The 20,630-nt window shown below is 38.5% G+C and overlaps 1 protein-coding gene across 6 annotated transcripts in view; it reads left to right on the top strand.

The window, feature by feature from the left end:
* LOC126253483 (tyrosine-protein kinase Src64B) overlaps nucleotides 1–20,630 on the top strand; it is a 300,293-nt gene that overhangs the window by 222,301 nt on the left and 57,362 nt on the right. For all 6 annotated transcript variants that reach the window (XM_049954851.1, XM_049954853.1, XM_049954854.1 and 3 more), the window contains 2 exons: nucleotides 2,697–2,861; nucleotides 17,235–17,494. In XM_049954851.1, coding sequence (XP_049810808.1) covers nucleotides 2,697–2,861; nucleotides 17,235–17,494 — 425 coding nt within the window. The remainder of the gene's footprint in view (nucleotides 1–2,696; nucleotides 2,862–17,234; nucleotides 17,495–20,630) is intronic.

The raw sequence follows: 20,630 nt of genomic DNA, 5'->3' as shown, positions 1-20,630 counted from the left end.
TGGTTAGGGGAAACTATTCGCAATAGGGCATACGTCCATACAAATTATTTTGCTTCAAATGAGTATTCCTGTCATATCCTTGAATATTGATCATTCCTCTTGGTACACCCTGTGTAGATACCTGTTCAGCATAAAAGAAAATGAAGGTCAGACAGACTTATATACAAAGGGGGCAGTTAATTAAGGACCACGAAGATAAGATCCGCACCAGGTGGGACTGATGGATGACATCAAAAAAGTTCAAAGGAGGTCGGCTCATTTTGTACTATCACAAAATATGGGAGATAGTGCCACAGACATGATACATGAATTGGAGTGGCAATCATTAAAACAAAGGCGTTTTTTGTTGTGACAGGATCTTCTCATAAAATTTCAATCACCAGTTTTCTCCTCTGATTGCGAAAACATTCTGTTGGCATCCACCTACATAGGAAGAAATGATCGTCATGATAAAATAAGAGAAATCAGGGCTCACAAAGAAAAATTTAAGTGCTCGTTTTTCCTGCTTGCTGTTAGAGGGTGGTACGGTAGGGTGTCAGCTTGAAGGTGGTTCATTGAATCCTCTGCCAGGCACTTATTGTGAATAGCAGTGTAATCACATATGTGTAGATGTTGAATTAGGGCTCATATGGAGCCATGTAGATAGTCACTTTTAACTCATTCCATTTGTGAGTTGAGACAGGAAAGGAAATTACTAGATTACTAGTAGTGTGACAAGATACCCTCCATCATGCACTAGACATGTATGTATGTATGTATGTATGTATGTATATGTAGGTGAGGAAGGAGAATATGAGGTTTTAATACTTCTAATAGTGTACACTTCTTGTATATTCGAGACAAGATCACATTTTTAGTATTAAAACAGTTATTACTGGTTTTGGCCATACATTGAACTATCTTCAGACACTGTATATAGTAGGCCGTGTTTGATAAACAGTTAATAAAAACAAAATCCTATTGAGAAAAGTCTTCTAGATGGGTCTTGGAATCCTACTGCTGTATGAAAGCAGATCTAATCATGGACTAGTATTACAAACAGGACAATGCAGGACAAAACGTATATATTTCATGAAGTGCGTCCATCCCCCCCCCCCCTCTCTCCTCCCCCCCCCCCCCCACACACACACAGATCAATGGTTTGCACAGATTATCATCTATGTGTATTCTATTTGAGTTGAGCAGTGTACTTCATGATTGCTTGATTTGGACAGCTGTACAGATCTTTGAGAACAGAGTTATATAGGGTGGTCACAAACATTCTGAAAAGCTTGTAAGGGTGTTGTGGGGTAGCTGGTGCTGAGAAATAATTGTTAAGAAAAAAATCAGTATATTGCAGAGTTTCTGAGTTATTTAGCATTAGTTAGCCAGTCGGGCCATTGCGCACACAAATTCAGGCAGCCCCCCTCACCCCAGAGATAATGTCACCAAATGTGTTCTTCGTTCAGTTTCCTAAAACCGAACAAGAGAAAGATACAAAATTTGGTCATGGGACAGCAGTAGGTATCAAACTCAAGCCAAAGGCTGAATAGTCTAGTGCACTGACACTAATTATTGTATCTGGTGGGATGCGTGAATTACACATGCAGTGGCCTGACTGGCTAACTTCAATGCTGATTAACTTGGAAATGATGCAACATGTTTGATTTTTTTACTTAACAATTATTTCTTAGACCAGTCTACCCTGCAGCACCCTTACAAGCTTTTCAGACTGTATCTGGCCACACTCTATAATGCCAAAATTGATAACATAATATAAATGTGAATATCTTAAAGATGTTGAGTCTAATATTCAAAACATATGTATTTTTTTGGAGTTTACTTCAAACTTTTGTTAGCTCATAACTGATATTTTTAGCTAAATGTTTATAAGGCGTTGCAACTTTCCTCCTCATAATATTGTACATTCCATCTTGGTTTTTCCATTGTTTGATTAAAGACTTCTTTTCTTATTTTGGTGTCAGTAATCTACACATTTTGTCATCTCATGGGAAATTATTACATTTACATTTGGGACTACAGTACCTTATGAGTTTGAGTAGTAGAGTGACATTCTGCAGTACTCTATTTTAAATTTAGCATCCATTGCTTTAGCTGTCAATGACATAAGTTCCTCTGTACTCACGTTCTGAATAACAAACGTCTTTATTTTACTTGCACTAACTACACGTGAGGAGCAACAGAATTACACACCTGCGAATTTTACAGATTCAGTGGGGTTACTGAGCCATGTTTTTGATTAAATGTTAAATTGGCTTTGCATGTAAAAGAACTGATTGTAGAAGCTCTCAATTCACTTAGTTTTCCTAAGTGGAAAAAAGTGAGAAACAGAGCTGATTCTTAGCTCTGCAACATTTGTCAGATTCCAACTTGACTTAGATCTGTAGTTTATGGTTCAGCAAAGACTGTCTTAGCAGCAGTTCTTAATAGTTTGAGGAAATTATGTTAGCTGTGGGGAGGATATAGAACAGATCTCATGCTCAGCCTTTGTGCTGTCTCAGGAGTGACCATTTTCCATTCTGTGGCAATTACCTTTGGTACAACATTGTGTTTAGTCTTTTATGTTCCATAATCATTCCTGTAGTAATTTGAGGTAGGTAGGTAACCTTTGGATAATGAATAAGTCCTGAATATGTGCCTTTTTTCCCTTCTGTGCACTGGTATCACTTTGCTAACAATTTTTTTGTCCTCTGCAGAAAATGCCCTTGGTCTTTGTCATGTGTTAGCAAAACCATGTCCTAAACCAAGACCTCAAATATGGGATTTATCTCCAGACTTAAGGGACCAGTGGGAAATTGATCGATCAGAAATCCAGCTTATTAAAAAGCTTGGACGTGGTAACTTTGGAGAAGTGTGGTATGGTAAGTATAATCCATCAATTCTAACCACAATCTTTAAAGTAATAGGAATAACAGTAATATTCAATTGAATGTGCATCTGTTTGTTTGATATTTTTTAGTAGCATGTATATATATGAAGAACTCACAAATGTAATCTAACTCCTTTAAAGCTCCCATACTTTCTTTTATAGTAATTTTTGCAGCTATTGGACATATAGCAATATGTTCTGCCAACAGAAGTTACTGATCAACAATGATGATGATGTTTCACCATCAGATTTCATAAATAACTGTGTGCACCTTTCTGTGAACAAACCAAATCATTAATTATTTTTACCCTACAAACAGCCGTAATACTTTCAAACTCATAGTCGTCACTGAAGGCAGCTCTTCAGACATTTATGCATAAGGTAACAGCATAAGACTGCTGCTTACAAAATCCAAACGACTCTCCGCTCACACATGTGTGCTTGACAGGTAGTGCTTGGGCATTGGTGACGGTAATAGCAAGACAATGTCACCTCCTAAAAAAAAGGCATGCTCAGCTTAGAAAGTTCCAGAAACCAGTGATGTGTAAGGATTACAATTTACTATGTCCTAACACCAATGGTAATAGTACTCCTTACATCTCTGCAGTATTTTTTTTTTTTTTCAAAACATGTTGAAAAAAAGTTTTTTGAAAATCCAAAAAGAAACTCGAGATTCCAAAGAAAATTTTGACCCAATAACGAGGCCCACAGGACAACAAATAACAGCATACTGACGAATAACCCAGCAGTGGTTCCTTCTTCCTGTGGCATTATCTAGATCTACATCATACTTTATTACAATAAAAATATCAAGCACATTTCATGTTGTCTCGTCCATACACCAGAAATTACAGTCTGTTTACATTTTGTGTTTATAAGTTGAAAGTAGACATAGGACACATGGAAATCAAATTGGTTGTATGTCTAGACTAAACAACAACAACAACAACAACAAGTCAGAGTTCCCTGTACAGATGTACTTGCTGTCTAGTTGAGTCTGTTTTCCATATTACTCATCTAGATCATTAACTTTGTCTATGAGTACAGTCATACTCCACTAGTGTAAAGGCATATTCATACTAATCTACAGATGTTATGGGCATAGGTTGTATGAAAAAAGTGTCATTACGAAATCATCAACTCTTAAACAACATTAAAAAACATTGCATACCTTTCCTGTTATCCAGCTTAACATTACTAAATTATTCGGGCAGGGGGTTTTTATAGTTTAATCTGAGTGTTTGTTTTTTAGTGTTGATTCTGGCTTTTAGCCTCTGATTTTAAACTGAGTTTTTAATGTGTTCTTGGTGGTTGGCTTTTCCTTTTTTTTCTCTATGGTCGGACAACCACCGTCACACTCTGTGTGTTTTAATTTGTTTTGTCTGATCTCTGTCGGAGTCTTTCTCGTCCTGTGTCGTCTGACGTCTTTCCTGCTGTTCGTTTTTTATTCTCTTTGGGCGGTTTTAATTTTTTGGAAAAAGGGACCGATGACCATCGCAGTCTGGTCCCTTTAATCCCACAAACCAACCAACCAACCATTACTAAATCTTTCTAAAACTGCAGTGATGTAGGACTTCTACCTCCATAAGCTCAGCAATTGTAATAATTCAAATATCCCGTATTTGTAAATGCTGGGATCGGCCTATGCAAAAAGAATCTATACTCTGCTGACAATTGTACATGTAAGTGTAGCTTAGTACATTGAAACAATAAAAGGATAGATATGTAGATCACCTTAAGACACTACATAAAATAGAGCATCCTTTCTCAAGTGAAAATCAGATCAATTTACTCAAGTGACACCAGTAGGATAAACTAGAAAAACAAAGTACAAGAATATTTACTATTTGCCTCAATACTCCTAATCAAAGAGAAGAAAAATTTTACTGTATATTGCCATATCTTTTTTCTTTGCCACACAGCACGTACACAAAGGTGAGTGTAGCAGCTGCCTACATTTGCTACTATTGATGAATGCCAGGGATAGTGTGCACACATGCACATTAGGGTTGGCAATTCATCACAGCACTGCAAGCAGAGGAGGTTCTGTTTGGTGGTCAGCTGTATGGGCAAAGTTGAAGATCTGCTGCCTGCCAGGAAGAAATGGAGAGTGAACAGGGCAACTATACTGCTCTGCTGCCCATGTCTTCTTTTTCACAGCTGTCCTGAGTAGCATACAAGGCAAGGCATTCAGCTGGACTGCAGCATACCCAACCCTCCACTCCAATGACTCATTTATATAGCAAACCTGTAAATAACAGTATGGCTTACATTGTGTATGTACGACAAGAATCAAAACATACACAACATGTGACACTCCTACATACTCAGTCACTACCTCTGTGTCACAGTGGCAAATAAAGCAAAAAATTTCCACTCTTCACAAAAAAGACAGTATACATTGCTGCTAGCCATACACATAAAATACCCTTAAAAGAAACAGTAGATAAATTGCTGTTCATAAATGTTGACAGCATTCAGTCTTCTTGCCAGCCTACATTGTACTCAATTGCATTGTTGTCAACATCTTCATTATTTTCTTATGCTGCTTCTTAAGCTTTATATTATTTACATATTTGTATATGCTCAGGTGGGAACATGCCCCTTTTGCTCTGTCTTTTCTGTTTTGTGCTTGTCTGCAAGCATAAGATTAACTTTTGCCACATGCTCTGGAGTTATTCCACTTCCTTCTGTGGTACTGTCTGTAATTATGTGAGCTATAATTATCTTGTGCGCCTTCATAGTGATAATCTTAACCAACATTTTCTCTCATTTCCCACTGTTTGTCTTCTCTTTGAGTCTGTGTGTGTGTACTTGTCATGCCTGCTTTACATTTTCAGTTATCATGCCAATCAGATGACTATGAACTTCACATGGTAGGCATTGTCACTCAGCATAAAACATGGCATTCTTCATGCAGCCCATCATGTACTGATTTCTTTCTAATTCTTTTCCAAAATAGTGGAGAATGCTCAGTTATATCTATAGTCATACCAGCTGTGACAGATCAATTTTAAACTCTCATCTTTTGTGTTTTTATACCAGTATTTAGCCAGGAACATCATCTGAAACTCTGTGTATGAAGAGCTTTCATTTTCTGCTTGAACTTTCCACTTCAAAGTGCATTCCATATCTGCTGATTACATGTCTGAAACTGTGCTGAGAATGGTAGTATCTGATTCAGTACTATGACGATCTGTACAGATGCTACTATTTCATCATCTAAGATTGCAGCAGCAGACATCCTAGTTGATATTTCATTTAACAAGTGTATGTCCTGTGTTGCTTTCAACTGTGGCTCCATTGACATTGACCATTCTGGAAGAAGAATATGTGCATGATGCATTTCCTTACATATGACTGTGTGTTTCTTCTCTAGGCTCTCTTTAAATACCTTTGTGATCCCCTCTCTACACTCCAAAAATATCTCCACAGTTTCCTCTCAACTTTCATTAAATGCTGATTTTATTTCCTCTCTTAATTTCTTCTGTAATCCTTTCATGCTCTCTTTTTTATTTACTTTAATTCCTTTGTTAATTTCTCATGATTCTCCTTAGATTCTTTTGCGGCTTTCTCTTGACTTCCCTTATCAATTTGAGGAGTGCTATCTTATCCAGCTGACTGTTATTTGGAGGTGACTGATATTAGGTTTTGCTACTAAGTTGGATCCTCTCTGGTTCCTACCATTTTTATATCTCTGTTGAAGTTTTACTTGCAATTAATTCCACTGATAGTTGCATGTCTACGAATTCTTCCTTAGTTATATCCTCAAAACTCAGGTCTCTGAATCCTGCATTACTGTATGTGGACTCTTTACCAAGCGAAGCTCCCAGAAAAATATTTACTGGTATTTACTGGTATTTGCTCATTTACTGATGACATGTTTACACTTGAAAGTCAAAAGAACAAAACACAAACCTAACAACTTTTTCCATATAGAATTCATCATATGACATACAGTTCAAAAATTTCGTGTGGAGCCACAAATTCAGACTATGTGCCATTGGCATTCTTGCAACATTTACATTTCCTTCTGTGACTGTTGGTTGCTGTGCAGTGATGTGGTGCTGAAACTGTGCTACTTCCTTTGCATCATTGAGTTGGTTGCCTTCAGCTGCTGTAATCCAAGATGCTGTAGATCCCCATCTCGCACACGATTTCCTTGGCAATGAAACACTCTTTTACTCTACTGAATCACGTGCAAAATTTTTGTGTACTTAAAGTCCAGTATGAGGTGTAAAATGATATAACTTTGTGTTGCTTCAATTTGACATAAGTGAACTATCAAAATTTTACTGACCCATAAAGTTCTTTTCATATGAGTGATGTGCCCTGCTGTAGCAGGGAAACAAAGTGAATGAGTGGGAAAATGCTGCTATTAGAGTACAAAGAAGGTGAATTGCTCCTGTTTAAAAGACTCTAACTGAAAAGTTGGTTTCTGGCTGCATTTTTATACCTTCCCTCAGTAGCTTCAAATATGTTCCCAAAATTTTTTGGCTAGCAATGTATTCACACATTTAGACAGTGGGAGTGGGGAAGAGATGGAAAAGTAATAATTACTGGGAGATAGTAGACAGTGATTGTGGTATAGAAAGAGCGAAGGAGACATCTTCTTCTACATCTAAATCTACATTTATACTGCACAAACCACTGTGAACTGCATGGCACACGGTACCAGTTATTAGGGTTTCTTTCTGTTTGACTCACATATTGAATGTGGGTAGAATGTTTGCTTAAATCCTATGTGCATGCTGTAATTAATCTAATCTCGTCCTCGGCGTCTCTGTGTGAGTGATACATAGGGAGTTGCAAGTATATTCATAGTGTCAGTGGGTCAGTGGCTGTGTCAGAAAAAGAGAGGGACACAGTGGCAGTGGGACGTAGTTAACAGTGACAGAACAATGGTAGGAAAAGAGTGGAGGAGACAATGGCAGTGGGAGAGGCTTAAGAAGGAGAAAGTGACAGCAGCAATTGCAAGGAATGAATGAAACATTAGCAGTAAGAGAGAGCAAGAGGGAGACTGACAGCGAGAGGAGACAGTAGCAGCAGCAGCAGTAGGATAGAATGAAGGAGATTGTGGGTGTGACAGGAGAAAATGATAGAGACACACAAAGAGATAATGACAATGAGTTGGGCTTAATGAGTGAGTGAGAATGGGCAAGTGGGAGCAACTCGCAGCAAAGAACTATTGTATGTGAGCGAGTTGCAGTGAGGGAAGCTTTTGGGAATGAGAGGTGAGCTGCGTGTTAAAAAAGTGCGAATATGTTGACATGGCAAAATTTTAGGGAAAATTTTTAAAGGTACTGAGGAAAGTAGACTGAGGCAGCTATCACCTCACTTTTCAGTCAGTGTCTTTTAAACAGAAGCATATTAACCTTTTTGTGCTCTGGTAGGAGCATTTTTCCACTGGTCACTTCATTTAAAAGCATTAGTCCTTGCATGGTAAGTCATCTGTAAAGCTCCCACACTTTCTTAATGTATTAACTTTTGCAGCTATCAAACACAAGTAATGTGCTGCTTTACGGGGAGAATGCACCTCATTGCTAAATGAACATGACCAAGTTGCCAATCCGAACATGTGGGAAAACTTCAAGAAGCACGTGTCTCTATTACTTTACAAATATTAAGGTTCCTTAGTTATAAACAAAAAAAGTCACTTTGAAGCACTGGTGGTGCAAATGATATTGCTGTGATTTATTGACCTTTTGGCACATAACACACTTCCTAATACTGGCCATCTCAACCATATTTGTATTAACAGATAAGCTTATTCCTCTTTCATGGTAAATTGCATTGCTGCATTGTGTTTCTAAATTAATTTATCACATTAGTACTGTTCACAGAAGCCTTTTCGTAGCTGTTTGAAGAGTAACGTTTTCCGCCAATGGGAGTTTCTGATCAACATTTTCAGTGCTGTTTCATTCACAGATTTCATAAATAATTGTGTGCAACTTTCTTTGAGTAAACCCTGCCAACTGAAGTTACGCTTTAAACCAGCATCATCATCACTTAAGCAAACTCTTCAGACAATTTATGCATGACATGACTGCATGCAAAAGTTCCTGATAAAACCTGAACATTGACTCTCCATTTATATACGTGCATATGATCAGTAGTGCATGGACATTGTTGATATTAATAGCAAGACAACGCCCCTACCAGAAAAGAAGACATGCTCAGATTTTGAAGTCAAGAAACCAGTGATGTGTAAGGATTATGATTTATTATGCTATAACACTGATTACAGTACACTGCAAATTGTCTGGATGAAGGGTAGATGTTCAAAGCATTTGGTACTTACCAATTTTGAATGAAAGAAATATCAAATCTTAAGGAAATATGCAGAGAATATGTAAAAGAGTCACTGCACTGAAATATTTTATGAGCCTGCAGTAGTGCAGTTTCCATTTGTTTGCAGAAAGCTGAACAGTTATTATATTGTTGTCCATATAAGGCAGGTTGTAGGGCAATACTCTGTGGCAACCATCAGTGTACCATGTGACACTCTGCCCAATAGCATCATCATACTGTTAGTTTAGGTATAGTGAAGGTGCTTAACCAATGTAGTGTTCAGTGTGGATGACATAAAGCAAACACGACACGTATAATGTTAATAAGTGACGGCGGTCGCTTTACTAGCGTATAAAATTTTGTAGGTAGAGTCAGCAGCAGAAGCAGTGGACTGATGTAACACTTAACCGCAACATCATCAGTTAGCAGGGTAGATAATGGCTGCAGTGTGAGATGTGGAACAGAGATAGAGGACACAATGGTGATGCTGCAAAGTACATGCCATTTCTCTCTGTACAGAATACATTACACCTTTCTGTGCAGAACACATCATACTGTTGCCTTCTTACTTGCCTACCACAAAAGTTTATAGCAATTCATGTTGACTGTATTTTCGCTACCTGGGGAAGTGTACGGAGAAGACAAAAAGGCATGGTAAGACACAGGTTGTAACTTGCGCTCCTTATGTGTGTTATAAGATGAAATGACATCCACATGCATGTATGTGCAGTAAAAATTTTATAACATTAGCAATGATCGTGAAGTCTGTATGTGTCTGCCATGTTGCATAGATCAACAGAGATAATTTCGTGCTTCTCATTGGAGCCAACACCCCAGGTTGTGGAATCCTCTGTTTGGATCCCAGGAGTCATTTGAACTATCATCCATGCTTTGGTAAATGGAATTATTCATGTTCTCAGATAGTTTCTGTTTCAGAAACAAATACAACAATTTATGAAGTCTCTAAGTACATCTGACGTTACCTGAGTGACACCATTCCAGGACACTGGATTGGAAGAGAAGGAGCGGAAGATGAACTTAATCGCTGGTGGCTTCCCAGGTCTCCAGACCTCACACATAGTGACTTTTATCTGTAGGGTTACATAAAAGACACTCTGGATACAGTAGGGTTGCAGCACTAGTTATATTGCTGTGAGTGTGGGGAAAATTCAGAAATAAGAGAGGTATTAGGTCCTCTGTTTCTCACATCATGTAAAAAAGTGTGGTTTCACATAGCCTGAAAGGAGTTTTAGTTACTTCTGTTTTGGTGCCACCCTAAACATGAATACTTGACAGTACAGAAGTTAGTAACTCTGCTCTATCTGTCCTTGTGAGATAGCATGTTCATATCAGCCAACATAACCTTGCAACAGGAGACAGTTTTATGTTTATAGTTATATAAAGGGGTTCCCATTTTAAGTGAAGACATTGAAATATCTTGAAAACTACACAATCATTATTTACAACAGGCTGCTCAATGGCCCTGGGACCCTACCTCCGTGCTGTGATGTTAGGACAGGCCACTATCTCATAACTTCTAATTGGAAACCCCATTTCCAATGTTGTATTCCTCCGACATATTGAACGGGGAACTACTCGACATGGCACTTTGGCCATGGCTCTAGGGGAATGCTACTTTACTTTTCCAATTAGAGTAATTGTTCAAACGTAGTACTGCCAACTTCAGTGGACATTGTGATCCATTTTCAAATGACTATACACAGGACAGAAGCATATTGGCGGGAATGTTTGCACTGGCATTTCTGATATGGTCGACCATGTCTTCATGGCCTGTTGGCACTTGCTGGTGTACCTTATCTTTTAAATATCCCCACAGAAAGAAATCCAGTTATGTCAAAACCGATGACCTATTGGGCCAATTAATAGAGCAACCTCTACCAGTCCACACACAAGTGTGAACACGGTCTAATACCTTCCGTGCTTCAATTGCATAATGCACTGGGTAACTGTCATGCTGAAACCACATATGTTGTTGAATTTCTAGGGCAACATCCTGCAGTAGTACCAGTTGTTCCTGATCCAAAAATATTAGATATTTGGATCTGTTCAATTTGTTATTCATAAAATATGGACCAATGAGCTTGTTCACCATGATTCCACATCACATGTTGCTGTAAGCAGTGGGGAATGTCTACACTCCAGTAATGCATGTTATGCCCATTAACACTACCATGGTTTGTGAATGTAGACTCATCGGAAAATAGGGCTTCAGGAAAGAACGTGGGGATCATTTGCATTTTTGATGTGCCCATTCACAAAACATTATCCAGTTATGGAAATCAGCCCCATGAAGTTCTTGATGCAGTGACACAGGGTAAGGACAACGTTTATGATGATGTAGTATTGTGAGAATACTACCTACGGACATACCGGAAATGGATGTAATTGCCAGATGCTTATCCATGGGTTGTGGTGCACTGCCACTAGTAAAGCTTTTCCTGTACCATGTTTGCTTCATTTCCTTTTGCCAGTCTGTAAACTGCCATCAGACATAAAGGCATTCACAGCCTTGTAAAATAACAAATGAGAGCAAGCTTCCTCTGGAAAATGCTTGGCATACAAAGCAACAGCAGCCTCAACATTTCTCCTACATTGTCCTGTTGCACATCTGTTCTCCAAATGATAGGTATGTGTGCAGGGAATAACCACTGTGCAAGTGTTGCAATGTTTAGAGCTGCTATCTGTTGTACGTGTGCATGATACAATAGATCCGGTCATTGTATACTGCCTGTTATGACATGTCAGAAGAATACAACATTATGAATGGGGTTTGTAATTAGGAGTTGTGAAATACTGGCCTGTTCTGCCCTTGCAGCATGGAGGTGGGATCCCAAATGCCATTAGATATTCAAGGGCCATTGAGTAGCATGTCGTAAATTGCAATTGTGTATGCATTTCTATTTCTCTGATTACAGCGCTATCTGCCGTGAAACAAAGAAAATACTTCAGACAAAATGTATGTTGATTTTGCCATAGGATTATAATCTGAAGTAAAAACCCGGGATTCCGATTCAGGATTTCAAAGTTGGCCCCCCACCACCCGTGCACGACTTGGAATTGTGGGTCAAGTGTGGTATCGTTGGATGTACCCCTCTGAGAAAAACAAATTGGAATTATAACTTTTTGTGACTTTCAGTACAGAGCTTGGATCAAAATCACTTGTCTTTTGAGTATTTTGAAAATATGTTTATCATGTTAGCTACTAAGTGGCTGCTAAATTATTGTGTGACAAAATGAGGCACAGGTAATATAGCTGGGTTCAAGTTCCTGTCTATGTATCTGACATACATTATAACCCCGCTTTTACATTCCCGGAATTAATGTTTTCCCGCCGCCGTTTATGACATTTTTTGTTGGTCCCGTCAAATTTCCTATGCTCACAATGTTAATTTGCACCTGATTTTGTGTGAACATATTTAAAATTTTCCCACCATTTACGCACTATGAAAAAATGTTTGTGGAGAACAAATGACGCTTGTATGATGTTGGCCGTCCGGTAGTGTTTACAAATACTACATGGCTAAGTTTTTTGACACCAGGGCTCTCTACTCAGCGGATTGGAACCAGTAAACATGAGAAAGTTGGAACAATTAGTTCCGTATCTCCCGCCACTACCAAGCTCTACTTGGCGTGGTGGTTGACGGGGAGTAACTAGGTTCATTCAAATAAAGATATCATGACCAGTCGCAACCTTTTCTAAAATGTCTCTACTGTGCAAATGCAGTTTCATGATTGTTGTGATCATCGTGACACCTTTGTCGAACCATATTTAGCGTGTTTCGGTGTATAACCACTTGGAGCGCTAGCTGACACCATCATTCAATTTGCGTTGCTCAAATGTTTTTAGTTTAAACACGGCACCGGTTAGGTATTTTATTCATGCTGAGCAAAACGTGTTTCTAGAATTTATTCTCATTCTCAAGTGCAGTATTTGTATATGTATTTTTTTGTGATGTTACACAAACAAACAATGTAAGTGATTTTTGTGTGTGTGTGTGTGTGTGTGTGTGTGTGTGTGTGTGTGTGTGTGTGTGGGTGGGTGGGTGGGTGGGTGGGTGGGTGGTTTACTGCATAACTGATGTGGCACAGTACCTAATAACCAGTGCAAGAGACACAGAATAACACACATTCAAGCACACACAAAATATTTATTTACATATTTGCACTTGACAACGAGAAAAATTTCTTGAAATGCGTCATCCTAAGCATGAAAAAAATACATAACTAGTGCAGTATTTTGTTATTTAAATAACGAATGACAGCTGCAGGCTTTCAAAAACATCGATTGTGACATATGAAATTGAATCAAATGTTCCTACTTCCCATACAATTATCAGTTCCAGTTACATCAGCAGTTTTTATTAGATGATAAACCTTCATTAGATAATTAACAAGTCCCTGACAAGTCTTTTGATGCCTTTCATGTACATATATCATACGTAACTTTTACAGCTTAAAACATTATTTCCCACGTTTTACACCATTTTTTTTGAAGTCCCTTGAAAAGTGTAGAAGTGAGGTTTCACTGTATTTTATGAGAGTGCTTTCTTGTCTGTGTATCTGTCTGTTTGGTACAAATTTTGCAAATGGTTTTAAACTAACTACCCTGATGAGCTAGAGACTTGAAACTTTCAGCATAACTCAGAACTGGATGACAATGGAATATTAATAAGCTCTTTTTGTCTGATGTGTAGTGAAGGGTACTTCATTTTTCCATCTGTCTGCTTGTTTGGTACAAATTTTGCAATTGATTTTAAACTAATTTCCCAATGATGTAGAGACTTCAGTAGCACAGAACTGCATGACAGTGCAATAGTAACTCGCTTGCTTGTCTGGTGTGGCAGAGGGTACATTGTGTACCATTGCTGTATCCCCTTTTCATGTTTCTGTCACAAATGTTTCATGGTAAGAATGATTGCCGGCAATTCTCCATGTCAGCTCAAATCTAATTTTTACCTTCATGGTCTTTTTGTAAGATATATGTAGGCGTTAGCCATGTACTAGTTGACTTTCACAAAGAGAAACTGAAGTAAACCTGAAATTTACCACTTGTCTCTGTTGTAATCCCATCAAAAAGTTACTGAGTGCACCCCAAGTTTTTCATTTTAAATTTTACAGATGTTGTCATAGCTATGAAAAATTCACAAGCAGAAATTTTCAAGACTATCTGTATGCGGTTAGGAATCTGTATCGTGCCAGGTTACGTTATTCTATGCTTTTAGTCTGTTTTAAAACTGTATTATATTAAAAAGATTATTTTGAGGGTTACCTGAAACACTATACACTACTCCAGTATGTTTCCATCAATAAATTTGTGGTCAAGTTGTCCATCCATTACCATTTTTCTAAAACTTACCCGAGTATCATTCTTTTCTGACTTCAATTTCACCAATCCGGTAAATCTGAGATAACAAGATATCTACATCTACATCTACATCCATACTCCGCAAGCCACCTGACGGTATGTGGTGGAGGGTACCTTGAGTACCTCTATCGGTTCTCCCTTCTATTCCAGTCTCGTATTGTTCGTGGAAAGAAGGATTGTCTGTATGCTTCTGTGTGGGTTCTAATCTCTCTGATTTTATCCTCGTGGTCTCTTCGCGAGATATACGTAGGAGGGAGCAATATACTGCTTGACTCTTCGGTGAAGGTATGTTCTCGAAACTTCAACAAAAGCCCGTACCGAGCTACTGAGCGTCTCTCCTGCAGAGTCTTCCACTGGAGTTTATCTATCATCTCCGTAACGCTTTCGCGATTACTAAATGATCCTGTAATGAAGCGCGCTGCTCTCCGTTGGATCTTCTCTATCTCTTCTATCAACCCTATCTAGTACGGATCCCACACTGCTGAGCAGTATTAAAGCAGTGGGTGAACAAGCGTACTGTAACCTACTTCCTTTGTTTTCGGATTGGATTTCCTTAGGATTCTTCCAATGTATCAGTCCGGCATCTGCTTTACCAACGATCAACTTTATATGATCACTCCATTTTAAATCACTCCTAACGCGTACTTCCAGATAATTTATGAAATTAACTGCTTCCAGTTGCTGACCTGAAATATTGTAGCTAAATGATAAGGGATCTATCTTTCTATGTATTCGCAGCACATTACACTTGTCTACATTGAGATTCAATTGCCATTCCCTGCTCCACACTTGTCTACATTGAGATTCAATTGCCATTCCCTGCTCCATGCGTCAATTCGCTGCAGATCCTCCTGTATTTCAGTACAATGTTACAACCTCTCGATATACCACAGCATCATCCGCAAAAAGCCTCAGTGAACTTCCGTTGTCCTCCACAAGGTCAGTTATGTATATTGTGAATAGCAACGGTCCTATGACACTCCCCTGCGGCACACCTGAAATCACTCTTACTTCGGAAGACTTCTCTCCATTGAGAATGACATGCTGCGTTCTGTTATCTAGGAACTCTTCAATCCAATCACACAATTGGTCTGATAGTCCATATGCTCTTACTTTGTCCATTAAACGACTGTGGGGAACTGTATCGAACGTCTTGCGGAAGTCAAGAAACACGGCATCTACCTGTGAACCCATGTCTGTGGCCCTCTGAGTGTCGTGGTCGAATAGCACGAGCTGGGTTTCACACGAATTTCTTTTTCGAAACCCATGCTGATTCCTACAGAACAGATTTCTAGTCTCCAGAAAAGTCATTATACTCGAACGTAATACGTGTTCCAAAATTCTACAACTGATTGACGTTAGAGATATAGGTCTATAGTTCTGCACATCTGTTCGATGTCCCTTCTTGAAAATGGGGATGACCTGTGCCCTTTTCCAATCCTTTGGAACGCTATGCTCTTCTAGAGACCTATGGTACACCGCTGCAAGAAGGGGGGCAAATTCCTTCGCGTACTCTGTGTAAAATCGAACTGGTATCCCATCAGGTCCAGCGGCCTTTCCTCTTTTGAGCAATTTTAATTGTTTCTCTATCCCTCTGTTGTCTATTTCGATATCTACCATTTTGTCATCTGTATGACAATCTAGAGAAGGAACTACAGTGCAGTCTTCCTCTGTGAAACAGCTTTGGAAAAAGACATTTAGTATTTCAGCCTTTAGTCTGTCATCCTCTGTTTCAGTGCAATTTTGGTCACAGAGTGTCTGGACATTTTGTTTTGATCCACCTACCAATTTGACATAAGACCAAAATTTCTTAGGATTTCTGACAAGTCAGTACATAGAACTTTACTTTCGAATTCATTGAACGCCTCTCGCATAGCCCTCCTCACACTACATTTCGCTTCTCGTAATTTTTGTTTGCCTGCAAGGCTTTGGCTATGTTTATGTTTGCTGTGAAGTTCCCTTTGCTTCCGCAGCATTTTCCTAACTCGGTTGTTGTACCACGGTGGCTCTTTTCCATCTCTTACGATCTTGCTTGGCACATACTCATCTAACACATATTGTACGATGGTTTTGAACTTTGTCCACTGATCGTCAACACTATCTGTACTTGAGACAAAACTTTTGTGTTGAGCTGTCAGGTACTCTGAAATCTGCTTTTTGTCACTTTTTCAAAACAGAAAAATCTTCCTACTGTTTATAATATTTCTATTTGCGGCTGAAATTATCGATGCAGTAACCGCTTTATGATCGCCGATTCCCTGTTCTGCGTTAACTGTTTCAAATAGTTCAGGTCTGTTTGCCACCAGAAGGTCTAATATGTTATTGGTATCTCACTGCATCACAATCTGAAATTAACGTAACCCAAAAAAAGAAATAAAAGTACACAATTGAGCCAAGGTTACATCAACAATTAATTTATGTGTAAATATTTAACATAGTATTCTGATATGTAGTATGGCATTTGTACCAGATTTTTAGTTTTGGTGTATGTATCAGAAACACTGTCATTGAAAAACAGAGTAGGTCTTAGACTGAACTGAGGTAGTTCACCAACCATTGCTGTTGTCTGTTCAGAGTGTGACTGAATTACGAATTCTCTGTTTTTCACTCTTTAAGTTAAGTATCAGACACCAAAAAGTTCCTAATATTTGCTTTAAAGTTATTTTAATGCATCCTTCTCTTCTTCAGGTAAGTGGCGTAATGCAATTGAAGTTGCTGTGAAAACGTTGCGCCCAGGAACAATGTCAACAGGTGCTTTTCTGCAAGAAGCTGCTATAATGAAGAAATTTAGGCATGATCGTCTTGTGGCTTTATATGCAGTATGTTCTCGTGAAGAACCTGTGTATATTGTACAGGAATATATGTGCAATGGAAGCCTCTTAGACTTTCTTCGTAATGGCCCAGGTAGAAAACTTCCATTTGGTGATCTTATCTACATAGCTGCACAGGTAAAGAACGTTTGTGGTGTCTAATAATTAGTTGCTTATGTCTTTTTATTCCTATGTGTAGATTTAAAGATTGCAGATATTAAGGACACAGCTTTTAAAACTTTGATAGCTTGCCGTAGTACTCAGACAGTATGTAACTGACATTACGCGCCCCTTTTTTTGCAAACTCTACAGATGCATCCTAGCTCTACAGATTTATCACATCCAGTGTGGAATAGACAGTTGACTTTTTGGCTTTTCTGTAGCCACAAGCTCATTATTAGATTGAAAACTGACTTGCTAGAAGAGTGTCAAAATTGGAGTCACAGTGTAGAACACGCATTTGACATATCAGAATTCTCTAGATGCTTCGAATAATTACCTTGCAGCCAAGGAAACATACTTCAGCTGTGGAAAAGTCAGTGTCTCCAATTTATCCTTGGACCTAGAGAGACTAATTCTTTGAGAGTTAGCAGGGCAGCCTCTGTAGAACTTAGAACAAAAAGAGAGCACACTGTTATCTTGGCCATTGTCAGTTTTCATGACAAGAAGCCGCCACTACTCAGTTGAGTAGTTCCTCAGTTGGCATCATGAGGCTGAGTGCACCCCATTCTAGTCTTCCCACCAAGGAAAAATCTCTAGAAGTATGGGGATCAAATGTGAGTTCTCTGTACGGCATTCAGTCGTGCTGACCATCCAGCTACAGAGGTGGACAAGATTTTAATAAAACATGCCCAAATTACTTGACTGGAAGAGTACAAACAGGTATCTGGATTAGAATTTTTTTGTAGAATATTATTGTAAATTATTATAAAAAAAGTTCGCCTAGTAAATGCCCCACTGTTAACAAATTGCGAAACAGAGAAATGATGTAGCTTGAAATTTATTTTACATTTCAGCATACTCCTTCTGTAAATTTCAACTTTTCCACCAATGTTCGACAAAGCCTTGAAAGCCTGCAGCAAAGAATTGTCACCTCATTGTCTTCAAAGTGTAGCTTATCCAGATGGTTGTAAGCAATCTAAACAGATGGAAGTCATTGAGGGATAACTTGGATATCTGTGCAGTGGATGTTCCCAGTATTCCCAATGAAATTTTTTCCCTTATTTTTCTTGCTCTGTGAGGTTGGGCATTGTCAGAAGAATCATGCCCACTGTCAAGAGTCCAGGTTGTTTGTAGCATATGACCTGCTTCAGTTCCCGCAGAGTGGTACTGTGGATTGCGGTACTAACAGTCTATGAGGCTGGAATTTCAGCAGTATGATGGCCTGCATGTCTGTAAATGCAGCTTCCCAACTTTGCAAGCCACTGGTATTGCTTTGAGCTTATTTTATTGGGGAGGAGGGATTCTTCAACTCCATGGAGCATCACTTAGAATAAATTTGTTTCTGATGAACCCATGATTTATCCTTTGTGGTGGTCCATGTTGAGAAATCATATCTTTCTTTACTGTAGCACATGAGAAGCTGCTTAGATAGGTTAGTTATGTTTCATTAATGATGTGGAATCAGCCAGTAGGTACCTGAGAATGCACAAACTTTACAAAAATGCAACCATTTCAGTTCTATACAGTTCATAAAAAGGAGGAGGAGGGGGAGGGGGGGCGGGCAAATTGAAACACATCTCTTATTCATTAAATTGACTCTCAACTGTGACGTTCCAAACCAAAATACAGAGAAGTAGTAGCACATAAACAGATCCGATTTTTATTGATGTCTTGTTAGTGGATAGTTGTATTGTGAAAGCACTCTCTCTTGGGCTGTCAGAACACAAGGTAATGGCTTGGAGGAATTAAGGAAGATTTGCAAGAAATTCAGTCAGTAATCCATTAGCAGTAGAATCATTAATTCAACACTTAAAGGTACCTTCCATGGTAGAATATGTACAATTCAGAGTACTTGTATGATAAATGCAATACTTTCATACAGAAATGAAATGATAATTAAATGGACACCCTAGCTGCAAACAGGCGTTGATGTACTTCATTGGGGACATGTTGAAAATGTGTGCCCCGACCGGGACTCGAACCCGGGATCTCCTGCATTACAATTTGACATCATTCTGACCAGTGGTGTTATTTCTACAGCATTTTGAAAGTTTAATTTTAATTATAATTACACTGTACACAGCTACATTCATATGCCAGAATTAGATACAATGTAACAGCTTTCAAAATATTTGGTCTTTTTAAAGTCTATGTGTACACAGTGTACACATCCATGACATGCAGGAGATCCCGGGTTCGAGTCCCAGTCGGGGCACACATTTTCAACATGTCCCCAATGAAGTACATCAACGCCTGTTTGCAGCTAGGGTGTCCATTTAATTATCATTTCATTTCTAGTAAAGCTGCATGGTCATCCACGGTAACTGTTCTTTCGGGAACAAATACTACCGTCATATATACTTTCATACAGACTTCTTACATTTTATGAAAGCGGCTTTCCTCTAAGATGCATGACATACCATCCCTATAGTGACAGGCAGTCAGTGTGGAAACTGAAGGCACCATTTAAAAGAAAGTGGGAGTTGTACAAAAGCTTATAGCACAGTTGGAAGCTAATGAGCTAACCTCAGTAGTTTGTTACAGAAAATACTGCAAAGCTTTGATAAATAAAAAAAAAAAAAAAATTTTAAATTTAAAAATATTAAGTGTTGTGTAATATTTTGTGTTATGTAATATCTTGTATAGACACCTTTTATTAACCTGACACGTTCCACATCATTGCGAAGTGTCATATTCATGATCTATGGAACAAGTACTAATCTAATCTAATCTATTCCTAGAGAAGTAGAAAGTATGAGTTTTATAAGTCCAATACATAGCATCTAAGAATAATATCAAAACAGTATGGAATACAATGAGGATAGTGTCAGAGTAGAACAGGTAGGTTCTACCACCAGTACACTGAAATGAGGAGTAAAGATTTTACTGATATTACTCATACTGAGGTATGCAAAAATCCCCAGTGATCGTTTCCGGATGTGGGTGAACTGAGTTGATAGTAGCAGAAATATGATTTTTTTTTAAGGTGTAGTTGGAGATTTGACTGTTAGATATTAATAGACAGGAAATTTTGGCAATAATTAATTCTCTGAACTGTAAGGATTCATATGGTAATGATTAGAAGCCAAATAAGATAGTGAATTATTTTACA

The sequence above is a fragment of the Schistocerca nitens genome, chromosome 4 (genome assembly GCF_023898315.1).
Source record: "Schistocerca nitens isolate TAMUIC-IGC-003100 chromosome 4, iqSchNite1.1, whole genome shotgun sequence".
NCBI classification, from domain to species: domain Eukaryota; kingdom Metazoa; phylum Arthropoda; class Insecta; order Orthoptera; family Acrididae; genus Schistocerca; species Schistocerca nitens.
Note: the sequence above shows the minus strand (reverse complement) of the source record. Positions and strands in the feature narration are given on the sequence as shown.